Below are 21,938 nucleotides of genomic sequence, written 5' to 3' on the forward strand. Positions count from 1 at the left end.
ATCTTGCTTTTTTTTTTTCCCTTCCAGATTCTTCCTGCCGCCATTCATGTAAATGGGCTCCCTTTTTCCACACTGTTCTCAACCATGCAGCTCGCTGCTCATACCTTTCATTGTGTCGCATTGCAATCTGCAAACATGTTGTTCATTTGGCTAGTCATTTGTTATGTCTTCGCCACGACAGCCAAAGTATCATAATCACCTCGAGAGCAGTTGATGGTTAATGTTGAATAAATCCCTTGCATAAAGGGAATGAATGGCAGATGGAATGAAATCAACAGGGGCATTGTCTGTCTCCTAGGTTCTCTGCATTCCACCAAGCGCTAATCTGAGTATGATATTGAGCTGCTGGAAATACTTTCATAGTTTCCCAGCTTTTATACCTGTCACTTCAACACCTAGCCAATCTTTTCAAGAACAGCAATTGTATTAGAATAAAGGTGCAGAAGGTCAAGTTGAAATTGAAACTGTAGGCATAGGCAGAAGAATGAGCTCTTTATCAGTATATTCTGGCTCATGATGGTCAAGAACCTGTTTTCCTAACAAAAAACGTTATGAATGCTCTAGACTATGAGCCAGACAGGCTGGGCCCAGAGTTTGGATCCCATCAATGTACTAGAATGCTAGGGGTTAGGCAATTTCACTAGCTCAGATAAAATGATGAGTAGACTGTTGTGAGGTACAGTAAAGATGTGGTTATTAGGATTGCTGGGAGCCTGCTGCCCTCATTACAGAGTTATTTCTATTTGAGCTTTAGAAATTGTGGAGAAGAGTGGTGATGTATAGAATCTAAACATCATCTGGGCTATTTCTCTGTAGAAGACATTTCAAGACTCATGAAAATAAATACTTAGAATTGTTTGTTTTGCTAGTACTCAGCTAGCATATACTATTGTGCTAATTATTAGCAAAATAAAGAATGCTCGTATTAGCTGGGCATTGCTCTGAAGTGCAGTCATCCTCACTGCTCAGGAAGCAGAGGCAGGAGGATGAGTTGTTCAAAGTCATCCTCAGCCTGGCTAACAGGAGACCTTGTCTCAAGAAGAAAGAGCAAATACACAGTAAAGAAATGCTGGTTCTGTAGGTAGAATACAAGTGGGCTAGGATGATATTTCTTGCCTACTATGTGCTAGGTATGTTACATATGTTATACATATAGCAAGATCATCACCACATTTTACACAGAAGAACAGAACCAGTAGACTGAGACCATGTAATGGGTAAATAGCAGAAAGTTTGGCACTTAGTTCTCCATAGCTCCAGGAGCCCATATCAGCTCTCTCTACTGTCTGCTGACAGCAGGGACACCAGCCCATTTTGTCACCATGCAGAAGAACATAAATGAGCCACAGATGGAATTCATCAAGAAACTGAACAGAATAGAAGTGAGAATTCATGTTGTACACCTACCTTAGTTCACTTATTTGGATAACGGAGCTTGTGAGAAAGCCTCTCCAACCGTTGTAACTGGTTCCGTACTTTTCAGCTTCTTTTTTGTTGTTGTTGTTTTTTGCCTTTTAAAATTAATTAATTAATTAATTAATTAGTTATTTATTTATTTTGAGACAGTGTTTCTCTGTAGCTTTGGAGCCTGTCCTGGAATTCACTCTGCTAACCAGGCTGGTCTTGAACTCACAGAGATACTCCTGTCTTTGTCACCCAAGTGCTGGAATTAAAGGTGTGTGTCCCCACCACCTAGCAAACTTCTGCTTTTTGTTGTTATTTTTACTCGTGTGTGTGCATGATTGTAGACACAGAAGTCAGAAGATAGCTTGCAGAAGTTCATTCTCTTTCCATCGTGTGGACCCCAGGACTGGACTCAGGCTGTCAGGCTTGGTGGTAAGTGCCTTTACATGCCAACCCATCTTGCTGATGGAAGAAAAGCAGGATTTTTGTTTCGTTTTGTTTTTTCGAGACAGGGTTTCTCTGTAGCTTTGAGGCTATTATCCTGAAACTTGTTCTGTAGACCAGGTTGGCCTCGAACTTACAGAGATCAGCTTGTCTTGGCTTCCGAAGAGATGGGATCAAGGGTGTGCACCTCCACCACCTGACTCTTCTCAGCTTCTTAACGAGCCCCAGTGATGGACCTGGTGCTACCCTGAATTGAGCACATAACCAGTGGTCAGCACCCATGGGTCCTAAGTACCTTCACAGAAGAGCATATGATGACCAGCTCTCAATACACCATCACAAGAGTTTCTCGTGGGTCCTAAGGACCTTAACAGAAGAGCATATGATGACCAACTCTTCACACATCATCACAAGAGTTTCTTTGCTTGCACTTTAATTTAAGGAGAAATCCTCTTATGATCCAAGTTCTTCTGAAGAAAGTGACTTAAGGGAAGGTTTTAGTATCCAGAGAGTAGAGCTCAGTCTAAAGAAGGAGGGGTGAGCTACTTCCTTTATGGAGGTTTATTGATCTATTTATAAAATATTTGTAATGATAGACCATTAGAAAAACAGATTGTTCCCAATGGGGAAGTCCCCTCCCCCTCCGAGTGTAGAGCACTTTTCTTCATAGCTCCAGGAGAGCGAGCGTCAGAACATTCTGCTGAGGTACAGTCAACACACCAATACCGAATCATGCAGAAACAGAAAATCTAAGCAAATCAATAAAAGTAACAAAGAAGATTGAATGAGCAAGAAAAAGCCTATTAAAAAGAAGCAAAAGACCACATGGCTTCTCTGATAAATTTTATCAAATATTTATAGAAGAATTTTTACCAATTCTTCTTAAATTATTTCAAATAATTGATGAGGACAAAGTTCTTCCAAGTGCATTTTATGAAGCTAATATTATTTAGATACTAAACAAGAATCTAACCAGAAAAAAAAGTTACGAGCTAACATTTTTGATAAAGATAGGTGCAGGAATCATCAATAAAACACTGCCAACCCCAATACAGGAGCACATTTAAAAGGTTATTCGTGATAATCACGTAGGATTCCCTTTAGTGATAAAAGGATGGTTCAGTATATTGGAAATAATAAATATGATATAACACGTCAACAGGATGGACAAAAATATATTTTTTCAGTAGACACAGGAAAAGCTCAAGATAAAACTCAACATTTTTTCATGACCAAAACGGAACAAGATAGATATAGAAAGACTATCACTTAGCAATATAAAGGGCTATAGTTTTATAGTTAAGGCATATTAAATAAGGAAAGCATGAAACCTTTCTTTCCAAGATCTAGAACCGTACAAGTGTACTGGATGTTTTGTGTGTCAACTTGACCCAAGCAAATGTCATCTGGGAAGAGGGAACCTCAAATGGAAAAAAAAAAATGCCTCTATCAGATTGCCCGTTGTCAAGTCTGTGGAAGCATTTTCTTGATTGATGATTGATCCGGGACACCCAGCCCACTGTGGGAGGTGCTACCCATGGACAGGTGATCTTGGGTTCTACCAAAATGCTGAACAAGCAAGGAAGAACAAGGAAGTAAGCAATATTTTCCCATAGCCTCTGCTTCAGTTCCTGCATCCTGGTTCCTGTCTTGGCTTATCTCAGTGTGGGCTTTAAGCTGGATATGATAGAAACCCTTTGCTCCCCAAGTTGCTTTAGGTCATGGTGTTTATCACTGGGAAAGTAAAGTCAAATTGTCACTGTTTGTACACGACCTGATCTTATATGTAGAAAACCCAAGATATCACTGGAAATGATTAAAAACACTAAATAAATTTAGTAGTGTTTCAGGACACAAAGCTTTCATACAAAAGTCAGCATCATTTCTATAAACCAGTAGCAGATAATCTGACAAGAGAGTTATTCAATATATAATAGCTGTAAAAGATTATGTATAATGCATTTAAACAGAATGGTAAAAGTTCGTCATGAGAAGACTACTGTAATAAAGGAATTGAAGAAGACACACCTACGCACAAGCAGAATGGTAGTCTGTGTTTTTGTGTCATAAGAATAAATACTGTGAAAACATTTATACTCCCCAGAATAATCAAAACTGCAGGCTACTGTCACAAAAACAGAAGTGAAGACCAATGGAACAGGATGGAGATCCTAGATGTGAACTCAGTTATGCATGGCCAACTGAGATTTTGCAAAGGTGCTAAGATCAGGCATTGGGAAAGGACAGTGTCCTCAATAAACAGTGCTGGAGAAAGACCTGTGTTTTTACCCATATTAAAAAAAACAGTTTAAGATGGCTAAATGTTTTGTGCTGATTAAAACAATTAGACAAAAAGAGATCATGTTTCAAAATATTAGAACAGGAAGGATTTTCTTAAATAAGGCCCCAAAAGCACAGGTATCAACCAGGACTAGACACATGGGATTCCATATAAATAGAAAGCTGCTGCACAATAGGCATCTGAGTGGAGAAACTACCTACAAAAGGGAAGAAAGTGTTACATACATTCATCTCAGAGCTAATGTACAGTGCTTGAGGAAAAGCAAAACCATCAATGGAAAAAACAACCCCAAATCACGTTAAGACGGTTGATAGGTATCAATAGATATCTCTCGAGAGACGATATACAAACACTTAACATGTTCATGAAAAAAACTGGACTGCTTTGCATCCTGTAGAATTTATTCATCACAGCCAAGACAGAGGATCTACGGGACACGGTACCCATTTTAATCCATGACAACAACTCTTCTAGGACCTCAAAAGTAAAGATCATCCACAATTCAACAAGGTTTCTATGATAAATTCTGACATTAGAACTGATCCCTTGAAAGCCAAAAAAATACTGTTTGTCTTAATAGAATAAAACATTGGGATGGATTACTGGTCAACTGTGGCTTAGCAATTACTATTGTTTAGTCAATGGACACCTCACGGTACCTTTCACAAGGCTGGACAGTTTAATAACAGTGGCCAGTGTGATTGCCTACTAAACTATAGGAAAACAAATGGGAAAATATCACACCACAGGCAGCATTAATTCATCCAGCAAGCAAAAACAAGAAAATGGAGCTCAGGTCTAGACTTCTCCCATGCTACTCAATCAAGGCAAATTATTTTTTGTCTTCTGCCTAGGAAGTCCCACCGGGCATGAAATATTGATTTAGGTGTTTGCAGGCCGTGAATGGCTGAGTTACTCTTCTTAACATATGATGAATTGCTTCTCCGTGTTGTGATGAGGCTGAAAAGCAAATTAAACATGATTATTTAATAAACATGAAATATAAACACTAAGTCCTATTCCCAGTTACTAGTGCGGGGTCATGAGAGTTCACTGGAGGGTGTGTGAGCATTGCTCACGTCAGAGCCTAGCTACAGGCTTCTATTATCTACCTCAGCCATGAACTTTGCTGCATTCTGTGAGACCTGATTCTAGTGTTCCCATGAGTGGACCAAGGGGGTGAGGAGCCTGTGTGTTCTACATGGCTGAACTGGGGATTCTCAAAGTCAGGAAGTCAGGAAGTTTGGCTGCCAGAGAAGAACTTACAGTAGGCTGCAAAGAAGAGGAGCAAACACTAGACCTAGTTTGGTGACATGCTAAAAGAAAGGCAAGCACAAAAGATACAGCATGCGTTGGCTTCCTCAGCTGGGAATCCTGGCTTGGTACCTTTCTACACATGCGCATCACCCTCAGCGCTAAAGTGAGGCTCTCTTTTCAACTGCACATGCGCGCCACCCTCAGTGCTAAATTGAGGATCTCTCTTCAACGACTGGTGTTCATATTTGCTTGATTCTACTATTTCTTATGGATACATAGAATAATGCCTGAAAGTCCACTTCACTGTGAACAGAGATAATATCAACATTATAGTTAATATCCGGAGCTAGTCCCTGACGACATTCGTTGTGATCCCAACTCCAGCCTTGACTCAGTGGGGTGCTTGATGGAGCTTTTCTTTGGTTTTATGACAAAAAAGGCCTCTGTTTTTGGTTTACTTAAATTTAAGTGTGGGGATTTGCAACCAAACTAGACTGTCTGCTGTGCATTGCTTCTCAAGTAGACTCAGTTAACATGACCCTATTTGTGGTCATTGACCTTTTATATCAGGTGCTTACATGGAACACAACCAAGGTATATTAAAGGTATAAATGAGCTTAAACTGATGAGAACTCCCAAATCCACTAATTTAAGACTCTCTTCATCCCAAACATCACAAGCAATTCAAGTTCAGTTTAAGTTGACATCCCAGCAACTCTGGGAAAAAATGGTGGATGCTGTGGCGATCTTGTTGGGGGCACTGAGTCGAGGAGACACTAGAGATTTAGTGAGGAGGACCTGTGTTCTTTACAGCGTAGCAACACCATGGCCTGCTCAGTCTCCCATTGTCAATCTCCAGTGCCAAAAAGCTCCACCACAGAGCCACACCCAGGAATCCAAGCACCCTTCTTACTGTAAAGGTGGGGGAAAACATTTACCTTCCAGCTCCAGCGAGCTGTTTATGAGAGAATTGAGGATACAAACATTACTTGTTGATCAGGCACTTTGCCTTGTGCTCACGTGTTCAAGGAAATGTACCCGAGAAATCGTGAGTCAAGGTGTTACTTCTTTTCCCAGCCAAATGCACCACGGGAGTCACCCTTCAACACTTTTACACGTTATCATATTTGGACTTTGGGTGTGATCCTTGGTGTAACACTGGGCGTCTGCACAATGTTTCTTTCAGTTCAGCTGTCTTGGGGCTCCAGATGGTAGCTTCAAAGCTCTGTCCTCAGGCGGTCCCCATCCCTCTATACCTGAAGGCTACTCCTTGGGTATTTTAGAAGGCGTGGCAAGAAACACCTGTTCTGGAGCTTCCTTTGATTCTCGCTCCAACTCTCATTTTAAGGGAGTTGCTCTGCCATTTCCTATCTATTCCAAGTGTGCGTCATGAGATCCAGTTTCAATTCCCCGGTGGTAGCTCTCAGATCCCGTTACAATCCTCAGAGCTCCGTGTATGTGTGTGTGAGGGAGGTAGAGAACCAAGTGCTGGCACTAGGCTCCTCAAGGTTCAGTTACCCGGGGCTGAGTCCCTAGCTCTGTGCAACGCAGCGGAGCGCTCTATGGCCCGGCAGAGCCGCGGCCCCTTTAAGAGCCGGGCCCAGGCTGGCCCGCGGGCCGCGGGAGCCCAGAGCGCCGCGCGCGTCGGAGGAGTTGGGAGCCGGCGCAAAAGTTTCCTCCCAACTCCGGCCCCGCGCGCCGCCGCCGCCGCCCACTCCAGCCCGGGGCCTGGGGCCGGCCCTGCCACGGTCGCCAGGGCCACCGCCAGAGGCAGGGCCCGGCGGGCCGCGCCCGCAGTTTCACTTTGGCGCGTGGAGCCTCCGCCTCCGCCTGCGCCCGGCCGACCCGCCGCGTCCCCGTGTCCGCTTCCCGCCCTGGGTGTCACGCGGGGCTGCAGGGGTGCAGCGGCGACCCCCGGCCGCGGAGCCACGCGCGGGACCACGGCGTGTCCGCCCCACGTCCCCCGACCGAGGGGCTGCGCCCGGGGGTCAGACACCTGTTCGGCCCGGCCCCGCGCGGGAACCGGGGCAGGATGAAAGTGACAGTGTGCTTCGGCAGGACCGGCATCGTGGTGCCCTGCAAGGACGGCCAGCTGCGCGTCCGCGAGCTCACCCAGCAGGCGCTGCAGCGCTACCTGAAGACCCGGGACCAGGTGAGGGGCGCTGCCGGGGCGGGGAAGCAGCGCGGCCGCGGCGGGGCTCAGCAAGTGCCCTAGGCCACGCACCTGCCCGGCGCCCTGGACCAAGTGGCGCTCTTTACGGGACTCAGATGACCCCCGTGGCGGGTGAGCGCTGCCTGCGGCCACAACTTTTGCAGGCTGCTAATGTAAGGGACCCGGGTAGCCCTGCCTTGTCACTCAGAGCTCTGGGAGGAATGGAGACTCCCCCCGCCCATCCCCATTAGAGGGGTCCCTACACCTCGGGCATCTGAGGCCTACTTCCAAGTCCACGCACCCGGGCTGCGCTCTAAGACAACCCCAGGTGTGTGAGTAGCAGGACACTGGCACCTACTTACTAGAACACTGTGATGTAACCTGCACTGCTCACCTGAAGTGTGGTTTCTGACCCACTTAGTCCCTCCCCAATGAGGCACCTTGGAGTTAGAGCATTGATTGGCTCAAGAAAACCTCCAAAGTTAGAGCTATTGACGTTTTTGGAGTTCTCAGGCTGGCGGGAGGTCTGCCAGTAACCTGGGCAGGAGCTCAGGTGGGATGCTACTTGCTTATACCAGCTAGTGTACTGGATGCCTCTGCTGGTCTCCACTGCGGTCTCTGCTAGATGCCACACTTTCTATGAGCTGGAGACTTTGCCGGGCCTAGTTTACTACCAAAATGAGAAGGATGACCCACAGTTCTGGTGCTCAAGTTAGGATCTAGTGAAAGTCAAGAGCTCACATACAATGGGGCAACACTCCATCTCTTGTCAGGAGTCCCCGTGACATACGGGGCGTCTCTGTGTTCTTCTATGGAACCTTCAAAGGAATGCTCCGAAAAGCCTTTAAGTTTTTTCCTTTCCTTTCCTTTCCTTTCCTTTCCTTTCCTTTCCTTTCCTTTCCTTTCCTTTCCTTTCCTTTCCTTTCCTTTCCTTTCCTTTCCTTTCCTTTCCTTTCCTTTCCTTTCCTTCATTCCCTTCGTCCCTCTGTCCCTCCTTCCTTCCTTCTTCCTTCCTCAGTCTTGTACAGCACTGCTGCAGTCTTGGCTGTCCTGGAACTCGTTTTGTAGACCAGGCTGGCCTCCAACTCATAGAGATTCACCTGCCTCTGCCTCTTGAGTGTTGGGATTAAGACACGTGGCACTATCAGCAGGCTTATTTTTTTTTTTAATTCTTACATTTCCTGTTTTGTATATCTCAACAACGTCTCAAACAGATAAGCCACAAACGCTTGTTTTAGGAGACAATAGTTCTGTTAGTATTTGTTCACATAATATTGTAAACTGTAGTCAACAAGTTGGTCCAATCTTGAGATAAAAAATATAATTTTAATTGATTTTAAAATCATATGTCATACAAAGTATAGAAATCACATTTCCAAGCACATAGAATAAAGTTTTAAATTGCATATCTTTGTTTAATGTTTGTGGAGGGCTCACATACACTGCTATGCAGATGTGGAGGTCAGAGAACGACTTGCCCACCTACTGTGTGGATGAGGATCAACATAGACCTTCAGGCTTGGTGGCAAGGGCCATCTTGACTCTCCATCTTGCCTTAACTCTCTAGATGCTTCTCCTAAGAATTAGTGTCCAGAAGACAAACTTTTGATAGATACATGTATATATTATTCTGAGCAGTCAAGAATGGGAGGCCAGAGGCTAGAGAGACGACTCAGCAATTGGGAGTAGCTACTGTTCATCTAGAGGACCACAGTACATTTCCCACCACCAATATCTGAAGGCTCACAACAACCTGCACATCAACTCTAAAATGAGCCAGTCCAAAAGCATCTGCACGCATATGTGTGCTTGCATATGTATACGTTCCCCAACCCGTACACACTTAAAGGAATTGGAAGAGAATAGAGTGAAAAGCCTTAAAGAATTACATAGTTCTTAGCCAGGTTGTGATGGCTCATGCCTTTATTCCCAGAACTTGGGAGGCAGAGGCAGGTGAATCTCTGAGTTTGAGGCCAACCTGATCTGCAAGAGCTAGTTCCAGGACATGCTCCAAAGCACAGAGAAACCCTGTCCCTAAAAAAACAAAACAAAACTAACAAGCAAACTACACATAGTTCCTAAACTGTACTTGTTACAATAGAATTGAAGCAGCGGAAAGATGTGATGTGCATCTAATGCAATGTATGACTCTAGCCCATTGAGGTTTCATTTTCGTGTTATTGCTGTATTGGTGTACTGTTTATATCTTGTAATTCAGTTAAGAATTGAGATTTGACCAAGTAAACGATTATCTTTGAAATCATATTTTACTGGCATTTGAAAATTGGATAAGGTTAGCAGCAACACTTTTGTAATCTACACAAATTATTAAAGTTGAATTCATGGAAAAATTGCTTATTGAGGTGAAAAATTTACCATTTTAACTCATTAGCAATAATGTACATCCTCAAATATTGTACATTTTGAAGTTTACTATAAATGAAGACACTATTACACAGAGGTAAGCTACAAGCACATAAATAATCATTGAAAGTAACCACTGGTCTTCCTTGGATTGTACTTAGATCTTAACAGGGTTAAAAAGCTATTGCTACTCAGGTTACCATTATTGCCAGACATTACATTTTCCTGTGTTTACATTTATATATTAGTGAGTGTGGCATTTAAAGGTCAACCAAAGCTTATGAAATCTCTCACTTTTGCGTTTTAAAATTTCAATTTATGTGAAGAATGTTTTCCCTTCCCCAAATATTCTCCTCTACTTTCATCTTAAGGGTTATTATAAGCAGGAGATTTTTGGTTATTTTTAGGTTATTATAAGTATGAGATTAATTACTGTTTCTAATGTAACTTGAAATGTCATGCAATACTCTGAAAAAATCCTATGCTTTTTATCCATTGAATTTTTAAAATAAGTAATAGAGGAAGACCCAAAATGTCAAAATCCAATTTGTACAAGTTTGTTATTTTATTGTTTTTTTATTGACCTATATATTTTTCCTACCTCCTGCCGCCCTTCTACCCTCTCCCATGAGCCCCATGCTCCCAATTACTCAGGAGATGCCGTCTTTTTCTCCTTCCTATGTAGATCCATGTATGCCTCTCTTAGGGTCCTCTTTGTTGTCTAGGTTATCTGGGATCTGTAAGATTTTTTTTTGTTTGTTTGTTTTATGTCTAAAAGCCACCTATAAGTGAGTACATACTATATTTGTCTTTCTGAGTCTGGATTACCTCATTCAATATGTTTTTTCTAGATCCTGCAAATTTCAAGATGTCATATTTTTTACCGCTGAGTAGTGCTCCATTATGTATATACGCTACATTTTCTTTATCCATTGTTTGGTTGAGGGGCATCTAGGTTGTTTCCATGTTTTGGCTATTACAAATAATGCTGCTATGAACATAGTTGAGCACATGTCCTTGAGGTATGATTGAATGTCCTTTGTGTATATACCCCAAAGTGGCATTGCTGAGTCTTGAGGAAGGTTGTTTCCTAATTTTCTGAGAAATTCGCCATACTGATATCCAAAGGGGCTGTATCAGCTTGCAGTCCCACCAGCAACGCAGGAGTGTTCCCTTTACCCCACATCCTTTCCAGTGTAAGCTGTCATCAATGTTTTTGATCTTGGCCATTCTGACAGGTGTAAGATAGAATCTCAGAGTTGTTTTGATTTGCATTTCTCTGATGGCTAAGGATCTTGAGCATTTCCTTAAGTGTCCATCAGCCATTTGAGATTCATCTGTTGAGAGTTCTCTTAAACAGTCTGGACCCTAAATTTCTTATTGGATTATTTGTTCTTTTGATGTCAAGTTTCTTTACTTCTTTGTATATTTTGGAGATCAACCCTCTGCCCCATGTGGGGTTGGTGAAGATCTTTTCCCATTCTGTAGGCTGCCGTTTTGTCTTGTTGACCATGTCCTTTGCTTTATAGAAGCTTCTACACTTTCAGGATGTCCCATGTATTAATTGGTGCTCTTAGTGTCTGTGCTACTGGCATCCTTCACAATAGCCACAAATAACTTGGGGTAACTTTAACCAAACAAGTGAAAGACCTTATGACAAAACTTTAAATCTTTGAAAAAAGAAATTGAAGAAGACACTAGAAAATAGAAAGCTCTCCCATGGCCTTGGTAGGTAGAATTAACATAGTAAAAATGGCAATCTTACCAAAAGCAATCTACATATTCAATGCAATGCCCATTGCATTCATGAAAATCCCAGCAAAATTCTTCACAGACCTCAAAAGAACAATATTAAACTTCATATAGAAAAACAAAATACCCAGGATAGGCAAAACAATCCTGTACAATAAAGGATCTTCTGAATGTATCACAATCCCTGACTTCAAACTCTGCTATAGAGCTACAGTACTGAAAACAGCCTAGTATTGACATAAAAACAGACAGGAAGACCAATGGAACCAAATAGAAGACCTGGATATCAATCCATACACCTATGAACACCTGATGTTTGACAAAGAAGCTAAAAATATAAAATAGAAAAAATCGTATTCAATAAATGGTTCTGGCATAACTGGATATCAATATGTAGAAGAATGAAAATAGATCCATATCTATCTCCATGCACAAATCTCAAGTCCATATGGATCAAAGACCTCAACATAAAGCCAACCACACTGAGCCTCATAGAAGAGAAAGTGGGAAGTACACTTGAACGCATTGGCACAGGAGACCACTTCCCCAGTTGTACAACAGTCTGTAAGCCAGGTAGAGAGATTCAAAAGGCTTGATATTCTGGATAGCAAAGCTTATTTCTGTGCCCAAGAAAAATGAGAGCTAGCATGTACTATGGTTACTCCATGCAGACACTATGCTAGGAGCTTATGTGACTTCTCTCTCCCAGCATCAAGAGCTCATTTTTCCTCTTTACCGATTGATATGCATGGTACCGAGATTAATTGTGAATTTTGGAATTGTGCTTGAATCCAAGGGCTGTGTTTTCCAGTGTTTAGTCTCAGCTGTTAACCACATAGCCTCCTATGTTGCCTCTGTTAGCTGCTCTAACAACAACACATCACTGTTTCCTTATGCAGTGAGGGTTTCGTGCATGCTTCCCCACAGCCGCAGCAGAGTTGTCGCCTTCCTCTTCATTGCATTTGTTATGGCACGGTGCACGTGTTGTAGGAGAAGTTCTGTTTATGAAGTGTGAACTGCCGGGCTTCCTGAGCATCTGTGAAAGATGTTCCTCAGCCGAATGACAAACAAACCAAAACCTGGGCAAGATACTTCCCACATCTAGAAACTTGGTGGGAACATGAATGTGAGGTATCAGTTTCTCCCAGAGTTCTGAATAATCTAGATGGTAGAAAAGTTTCAAGACTGAGAACAGAAGTTGCCATTTCTAGGGCTAGAGGGTGAGTGAAGCCCAAGGAGGCAGGTCTAGATTTTGTACCCAGCCTTAGAGAAGGGACACCACATGCTGAGCCTAAACAAAGAGAGCTGGAATTTGTGGTATGTTGGAACCAGCTGAGTCAACAGGAGGAACTTTAGGGAAGGCTTTAATATACTCTGATCTCTGAGACTTTGCATTCTCCATTTCTGTTGGGTGAATTCTACGGTGAGGTGAGTTGATGGAGGGGCTAGAATTATGGGATTCTTATCTTTGGATCCTGGTACTACATCAGTGTCTTGGGCACTAAATCCAATTTAGTGAAGTAGTTTGTAAAGGTGATTGTCTCCTTAAGCAGTCAAGGTGTGGATCACCGAGTAATTAGTTAAATTTATCATCAAAATTACATGTCCCAAGTGAATGGATAACAACTGTAACCTGCAGGGCTGTCAACCCAGGCTGTGTATCACATCTGATTTTTACATTTAGTATTCCAAACAGTGTGAATTCCTGAATCCCTTTTCTGAAGATTTTGATCAAGTGAGTATGATGTGGACCTTGGGCACAGGTGTTATGAAGAGCACCCCACGGATTCCAATGTCCAACCAGGATCAATGGCTAATCTATCCCTAATCTTTTGGTATTTGTGAGCTTTACTTGATTGTTAAACTTGGTTGATGGCAGACACTGTTACAGATGTCTACAAATAACCTTTAATTATGGTCAGGCAGCTTTACTTCTCTTCCCACCCAGAGTAAGTTCTCATAGAAGGCACTCACGTTATTGAACTGAACATATGTGCATATACTTGAGGAGCTCGATGAATCGAGCAAAGTAGAGCTGGGGGAGAGCAGTGTGTTGAGAGAGTTGAATGAAATAGTTCGATAGTGGACATAATGTAATTGTTTCTTAAGTTGACATATAGTTCTCACTGCATATATGAGTTACCTTGTATGTCAAGGAAACTTTAGTAGGTTTTTCAAAATGAATTTTCTTTTTCTGTATATAGACATCTTGAATAATTTGTTCTCCATGTTAACATTTCCCCCAGAGCTAGAAATAGATAAACTGACTCTATCTTTTTGACTAATTGTGGTATCCGGATCTAAGTGAATTTATGCAATAATGACATCTGCAGTGATACTGTGTGACCAGCCTGGAACAGCTAGAACTCTTGAATTTCTGAATTTTTTAGCCTTTGGTGCCCCCCCCCCCCTTTTTGGCCTAAGTTGATCTTATGGTTCTTGGATACACAGATTAGTCTCAGCCTGAGTCTGTAAATTACTCTTCAATTTGCTGCCTCTGAGTTAGCTGTGGTCAGTCCTCTACTTCTCAGACATACTGGCTCTCCGCAGCATCAGACAAGTGACTTAGCATAGCAAGGCACAGGCCCTGATTTAGTTTGGGTTCTGCCATTGAGCTGGTAATGTATTGCAGACGGGGCTCAGGGGACTTCAGTGACAGGTCTTCTTAGAGTTCTATTTCCTTATTGTGTAAGAACTTTGAGATTTCATGTACAACGCCAGATTTCTGTCTTCTATTAGGGAAAACCAATAGAGGTTCTGACAGCCCCGGGCTTTGCTACCCCCGTGGTGGCCGCCAGCACTCAGACACCCAGTTCTCTTTGGAGGAACTGCGTACGCTTCACTTGCAGTCACCTCCTAACCGACAGTAAGGGTTAGTCATTGCTATCTTACTGTCATGTCTAGCCTTTCCTGTCCTTATTTTTATTTAAAATTTGTACTATATTTTAATTTATTGAGTATCCACACATGTATGTGTGTGCATTGAGGCACATGTGGCATGGCATGTGTGTGAAAGTCAGGAGACAACATTCAGGCATTGGTTCTCTCCTTCCATCATGTAGGTCCCAGGGATTGAACTGAGGTAGTCAGGGTTGGAAGGACCTCTATCTAGTGAGTTGTCTCACTGTTCCTGTTATTATGAGTCACTTAATACGTTGCTACCATTTGAGCTGCTGACAGGCATGTGACTGTCATTTTGAGATAAGGCCTTTCACTGAAACCTGGAGCTTGCTGATCAGGCTGGACTAGCTGACCTATGAACTTCCTGTCTCTGCCCTTTTGTACCGGCAGTACTAACGGACAAAACAACATATAGCTTTATATGTGGGTGCTGGGGACCAAAGGCAGAATCTCATGCTTGTGTGGCAAGCACTTTACCAGCTCTAAGTTTTTGTTTTCCCTATATTTGCTGGCTGTGTCACTACTATGGTACCTTCTTCACTATATGTCTTGGGCCTTGGTCTGACTACCCACTGAATTTCTTGGTTTGTCTGTCTGTTTGTTTTATGTAATTATTCTCAGGACCTGATTCTTCTCACAAATTTCTTCTCATGATCCGTATAGCAAAATGGGAACTCAAGTCTACAAAGAATATGCGGTTGATAGGCATATTCTTACTTTTATAGTTCATTAGTAAAGCAAATCCTAGGTTCAGCCTCAAATCAAGAGAGAAGTGCACCAGAAATTAAATACTAACACCCACGTCCATCAGACTCTTGTCACACCATGTGTGATGTGAAGGCCAAGAATTAGTCCATTTGCAGCCAGGTTTGTCTGCTGAGAAACTATATAGTCGAGGCTGATTCATCAAAAGGGAAGATATCAAAGCTGTTTGGAATGATGATGGGCATTTGAAGTGGAGGCAGCAAAGGAGTTTTGGGAGTTACAAAACATTGAGAGAAGGCCAAGGAAGAAGTTCATTGTACAAACCAACGTGGACCAGGTTGTGAACGACCCTGAGGGATTTTTAATGCTTTCAGTTACTGTCTTTATTAGAAATTAATCCATATTTTATTCAATATGATCAGTCTGAAATATTTGTATGAATTTAAAGTATAGACGGTGTTGCTTCATTGTGACTGTGAACTCCACACAATGTAGAATCACCCCCCGGGAAGTGTTAGTCTCAATCAAGGATTAGATTAGGTTAGCCCTTGAGCATATCTGGGGAATCTTCTGGCTGATGTTAATTGACGTGGGAAGAACTTCCCAACTGTGTGGGGTTCCATTTTCTGGGCATGGTATCCTGAACTGAGCGCAGGCATGTGTGTGTGCTTGCATGCATTGCTCTCTGCGCTTGACTGTGAAGGTACGAAATGTGATTAACTGCTTCCATTTCATCCATCTTGACGTCCCTGCAACGGTGGTCTGTAAGGTGGAACTGGGAGCCCAGGAAACATTTTATCCCTTACATTGTTTCATCAGTATATTTTTTAAAAATCACATCAACAGGAAGTGAAACAGAAATAGGGCTTCCAGATTATTAGATAATGAGTTAAGTATGTATGTTAAGGGTGTATTACCCTTACCAAAAAACTTTTTTGAAACATTTTTAGCCTTCGTTGATGCCCCCTGCACCACCTGCTTATGTGCTGGTGCCCAGCAAGGCTGTTCTCCCTCTCGTTTATGTCATTGCTTCACCTGCTCACAAATATGTACTTCTCTCTCTGAAATTATCTTAGACTTAGCATCTTCCTGCTTCTAGACTTTGATGAGCATCCCACATGCAGTACGACCTCCTCCTCTACCGTGAATCCACCGCCACCATTCTCCATTAACCGTTGCTCTGCACAAGGCTCCATGCCTCTTCTGCTTCTGCTGTTCGGAGACCTTGAAATCCTTTACTTCCTGCTGAATCCAGTTCCTTCTTCTCCTTCTTCTCAGGTCACATACTAATTGTCATGTCCCTTTGGTGTTTACAACTGTGTCTCTTGGATTTGATTTCTCTTCCCTCCAAAGTCACAACATTTTACATTTCTTCTGGTTAATTTTAACAAACTCCATTTCCCCCAGCTCCTAAGCCCTCTGGTTCTTCTCTACCAAGGACTCAGTAGTTCAAAGTTAATGACCTCAGCAGTATTTAAGTGGTTCTCTACTTTTCAGTGAAAAACTTTGCTGCCCTGTCCAGGGCCTTTATCCCTTTTCCTCTTTTAAACTGAAAATGCAGTTAAGTATTACTTCAGGCTTCAAACACTATGGGCAAATACTGCCCTCCAACTTCCTTTTTTTCTAGGACCCCTCTTGCCATTTGTCCCTTGACTGCCACAAGACCGAGTTTCCTTAACTTCCCATGTTTATGATTCAATTTAGTAAAACATATCTTTCATTACACTTCCTATGAGGCTGCCAAGAAATGGGAAAATCCCAGAATCACAGCAAGTTATTCACGTAGGGTTTCTCCTCCTTGGTGAAAGGTTGTGGGTGCTGACCCATGTAATCACCTGCCCCTGCTTTTGCCATCTTCACAGTTCCTCAGAGATCCGCCAGCTTGTGTTGAGTGATGAACACAGTGTCTGGAAACGCTCTTGGAGGCTTGAGTGTAGCCTTATAGTGGCAGAACCCACTTGTACTGGTGACACTGGCCACACGCCCTAAGTCGTCATGGAGGACAATTCTGTACCTGACTGCAGTTGAGTAGCCAGGCTGTCTGGGTCACTGCTGTCATCTTCTAGTTTCTCAGACTCCCCTGTGAGCTGTACAAGAGCAGGGAGTCTGTCTTGTTTATTCTGCCGTCCCTGTGTTTAGCATAGTACCTGATACACAGAATGGATGATAAAAATGCTTGCTAAATTATACCAACTTTTACATTTCTTTCTTTTGTAGAAGTGAGGGTGACCTTGTCATCAGCCCAGTGTTTGTGAGTTTGAAATTGTTATATATGGTAGATTTTTTCCTAAAGTCTAAATGCAACTTTTCTCTTGATTAACTTCAAATGCCTCATCATACCTGCATTTGCTGTAGGCAGGCGTTTAGTGGTCCATTATATCTGCCACGCTGATTGTCTTAAATAACAGCTTCACACTCTGACAGGTTGACTCACTTCTCAGAGATGTGAGGCTGAGTGCTCTGTGGTTCTGATCTCGGGGAAGCAACATCGTGACGATTTTCTTCACAAAGACAGGTCGATGCAATCTTATATCTGAGCGGTATTTGATTTTCAGCATTGTATCCATTAATTTCATGTTGATTTTTTAAAATGATGCTGAATTTCATCAGTTTTGATGGTTTATCTTTAACAGGTGTGATATCTGTGTCTTGGGGTTGCTAAAATTAAGTCTGTCTCCTGTTGCTGAGCTCAGCCAGCTTTCTGATTGCAGGACTCTCTCTGTATTGCACTGAGATACAATTGCAGGATATCAAGAGACAGGCTGCTAAAAAGGTTTTACTCTCAATTTGGCTCCTATCAGATTCAGTGCCACGTATTGTCCAGATAAGAAAGGCCTATGTTGCTCCTGTTGTTTGACTCCAGGTGAGCATATTAAACTCTCATGGTGGTCCTGGAGCCGACTTGTTGTGGAAGCCCACGTTAGAAGCATAGCCTCAACTCTTGGCTCATCTCTCAGCAAGAACAGAGAGCCATGCTCAGAGCTGTTTCATTGCCTGATTTGGAGTACAGATGAAAGGCTTATGGGGAATTCCAGCAACAGGCTTCTGATGCCTTTATTGCATGGCAGATAGTGTCCTTATACTTTCAAAATAAAAGCACGGACCCTAAAAATAGTGACCTCTAGACATAGATGGGGGTTATCCCGTTTCTTCATAGGAGTGAAGAGTTATGGGTACCTATCTTCAGATCAAAGGGCAGTAACTGCTGCCTCTTAGGCCTGTGAGTATGAAAGCTGTGTCTTCACAAGGCCTCTGTTGGATAGGAGACATTCAGTTGTCCACAGCGGCATTTGTTTTAGAGCAACCCAGAGGTCAGTTTGGTGACTTAGGAGAAGACAAGAGAGAGAATTACGCTGGATCATGCAACATATTGCATGCTTGAGATATAGGTTGATATAAGCCCTGGAAAGCTAGTGGGAAGAAAGACCAGAGCCAGGAAGTGTAGCTGAAAAGTGCTCTTTACAATGCAAGGACTGGAGGATAGTGTGTAGAGGGAACTTGCTCTGGGCTAACGGGGCAGGAGTTGGGACTTTGAAGGATAAACACATAGACGGAGGAGCAAAGTGAGCAGAGGACCAGAGCAGACCTGCCCTGTCTCAGGTGGTTGTCAGTTGTTTTTGTTTTGAGATGGTTGCCACTGTGGCCCAGGATGGCCTTGAACTCATAGGAGTCTTCCTTCCTTAGCCTCCTGAGTGCTGAGATGACAGATATGTGTCGTCTCTTGCTGAGGTGGGTTTTTTTGTTTGTTTTGGGGGAGAAGCAAGAAAAAAAGAGGGCATTTTTCCTAGGGTTCTTGTCCGAGGCAGTAGTAAGGAACAGGGTTGTGCACAGCCACAGTATCCTTTGTTGTGGCAAGGAGTCTGTAGCCATAGCTCTGGACTCAGGGAAGGAGGGCGCTGACAGTGCAGGGGTAGAGGGAGAGGCCAGCTTAGGTCTGGCCCACGAGTGGAGCTGAGTAGAAGCAACAGGTCAGCAAATAAGCTTTGAGGGGCAGGAGGCAAAGGAAGTGTGGCCAGAGCAGCACAGGTGGACCTGGGGGGAAGCAGTGTGTGCTTCACACTGGGAATCCAAAGACTCAGTGTGTGCACCTGTGCTGTAACCCCTGCTGCAGAGGCACACACTTAAGGAAGCCCTGTGGGTGGTGTCCTTAAAGAACCCTCTGGGTTAGGGAAGAGGAGAAGAAGAAGAGGTTCTGGGACCAGGCTGAGATCATAAATCATGGACTCATAAAAGTGCCAGTCTTTGTTTGTTTGTTTGTTTGGTACTGTTTTAGGGCTTTGCTTCTAGGTTGAGATTTCAGTAGATGTGGGCAAAAGCACGGTAGTATCCGGAAATAAAAGCTATTCGATTAAGTTAGCAAATATAAAACTGTATTGGTGGCCTTTAGGCTCCAGGAAGTGACTGGATGCCTGGTCTTTATCCTTCTTTACTGTCTACAGTCCAGGGACTGGACAGCTTGGGCTCTTGTCCTCTGACTCTTTATGAGGGTCAGCTATTGGAGAATAGAGGTCAGGAGGCTCCCTCCCTGCCAGGTCGCTGGGCCTACCCGTTTCTTAAAGGCCATAGTTCTTGTCAGGCAGCTGACCCATAGCCTGCCGCCCCCAGTATCAGCTGCTTTCCTGGATGCTCTTGGGTCCTAGACCGTGGCAAGGGCTCACCACTCTTCTGCACACCATCCCCTGATGATTTCCGAGATCGTTGGCAAACCTCTGTAACTTATTTCATTGGTAATCTCCTAAGTGCCTAGTGTGAACAAACCATCTGTTTTGTGCCAGAATTTGAACAGAGGATCCCTGGGAGAGAGGATGTTTCCTTCAGGTCTCAGCACTCACGGTATCTACGCCCGCAGCAGACAAAGGCTTATGAGAACACGTTCCTTACTATGAATGTTACTGTCTGGTTTTTATTCTGGTTTTTCCTTTGCTTGTTTTACTTAAACAGGAAGGTAGTTGGGACATGTTGATTGCACTGCTTGTTGATTGGTTAGGAATTGTAGTTTGAATACCATTACATTCCTGATGATTAGGGACTTTGAGTGCAGCATCAGGCCAGCGTACTAGAGATGACCATAGCTCTAAGTTCTGCAATGGCTTACAGAGAAAATTGTTTTACTGGAATTAAATTCTTTTTCTTAATGGATATTCTGGCATTTTAATAATAATGACAAAATGGACAGTTGCTTGGGAAGATGTTTCAAGATCCAACCTGTGCTGGATGTCCTGCAAAAAAAAAAAAATCGAACAATATACAGACCAAAATTCTTAAAATGAAGTGTTGAAATGATTTTTTTTTTTTTTTGCCGTGGATTGGATGCTGGTCCCTTGTATTTGATGGAGATAAGATCTGGATCCTGTGGCTCACATTTTGCCAGCACTTGCGCAATGAACCGTCCTCGCCAGCATGCATGTGACGTGTTTAACTCTTGGAGAGCCAGAGTTCTACCTGTCATGTCCATTTCTTTAGTGACACAGTGACGGTAACAGAGGCTCGAGGAAATGTGAGCTAGGTAAAGAATTCTTGTCTTCATTTGTAGACACATTTGGAGAGATTCAGTGGGCTTCCGTTTTGACAGCAGTATCTGATCAGAAACACTTTTCCGGAACCTTTAGGATGAAATGGAGCTGAAGTTCAGAAATTGCTAGTAAAAACAAAATGGAGGGGGGAATTGCTGTAGCTAGACTTGTGTTTCATATTTCTCCCGCTTTGTTCTAGTTTATCTTCTGGTAAAGAAGGGTCTTGAAAATGGGTCCATGGAGAGTGAGGGGACTTCATTCTACTACTGTGCTAGCTTCGTAGGGTGGCCACGACAAGCTACAGTGGTCTGGGTGTCTTAAAACAAAAGAACTTTACTTTTTGTTTTCATACAATTTTGGAGTCTCAACATTCAAAACTGGCATGTTAGAGGGGGTGCTGTCTGCTCAGTGCCTCCAGGCAAGGGTCTTTTCTGCCCGCCTCCACATTCAGCGAGCCCTGAGGTCCCATCATTAATGCTCCCTTCTGTCTGTCCTCGTCTTGTGCCAGTAGCATCATGACCATATCTTAAGTTCTATCTTTAAAGGCCTTGTTTCTAAATTGCATCCTGTTTGTGGGTACCAGGCCTTAGAACCTCAACATATCCTTCTTGAGGAACATGGTCCCACCTAAGATAATTGCAGGAGGATTTACTGCACTAGTTTCTTGTGTTTTTCTCCCCCCAGTAACAGACGTGGGAAACTGATTTTTTCATTGATTTTCTTCAGTGTAGCTTAATTCATTACTTTTTAATTTATCCTATTTTACTTTCTTCCCTCACCATGGCCTATAGATTACCTACTTTCTGTTTTTGTGGGAACTGAGGGTCTTAGGATCTGATACCACTTGTGCTACTACTAGACTTGGAGATTTTGGCATCTGTCTAATATTTATCACATCTTATAGCCCATGTGATCTGCTTCTCTACCACCCATTGATCAGAAGCTCAGTGGTCTCATGCATTGACTTTCTCTTCAGCCCAGAATTACATTACCTGTGGGTGTTTTGAGTACCTGTCGTGTGACACAAGTCCATTTCCTTCAGTGTCATCATCATGTATGTATGTGACAAGAAAGCACAAGGTAGCACTAAATGAGTTCCCTTGGTGCTCAGAGTAGGCTAGAATGGCCAAATGTGAAAACGGAA

The 21,938-nt window shown here is 43.0% G+C and overlaps 1 protein-coding gene across 3 annotated transcripts in view; it reads left to right on the forward strand.

Moving 5' to 3' along the window:
- Positions 1 to 7,058: 7,058 nt before the first annotated feature.
- The window catches only part of Pard3b (par-3 family cell polarity regulator beta), a 1,014,383-nt gene continuing 999,503 nt past the window's right edge, over positions 7,059 to 21,938 (forward strand). For 2 of the 3 annotated variants that reach the window (XR_012908166.1, XM_075951370.1), the window contains exon 1: positions 7,059 to 7,559. Coding sequence is in view for 2 of the 3 variants with exons in the window: in XM_075951370.1 (XP_075807485.1) it covers positions 7,440 to 7,559 (120 nt within the window). In the remaining variant the exon portion in view is untranslated. Of the gene's footprint in view, positions 7,560 to 7,671; positions 7,733 to 21,938 lie in introns of those variants that run through there. The other variant, XM_075951371.1, reaches the window with a different exon arrangement.

Source organism: Microtus pennsylvanicus, chromosome 17 (assembly GCF_037038515.1).
Source record: "Microtus pennsylvanicus isolate mMicPen1 chromosome 17, mMicPen1.hap1, whole genome shotgun sequence".
In the NCBI taxonomy this organism is placed as follows: domain Eukaryota; kingdom Metazoa; phylum Chordata; class Mammalia; order Rodentia; family Cricetidae; genus Microtus; species Microtus pennsylvanicus.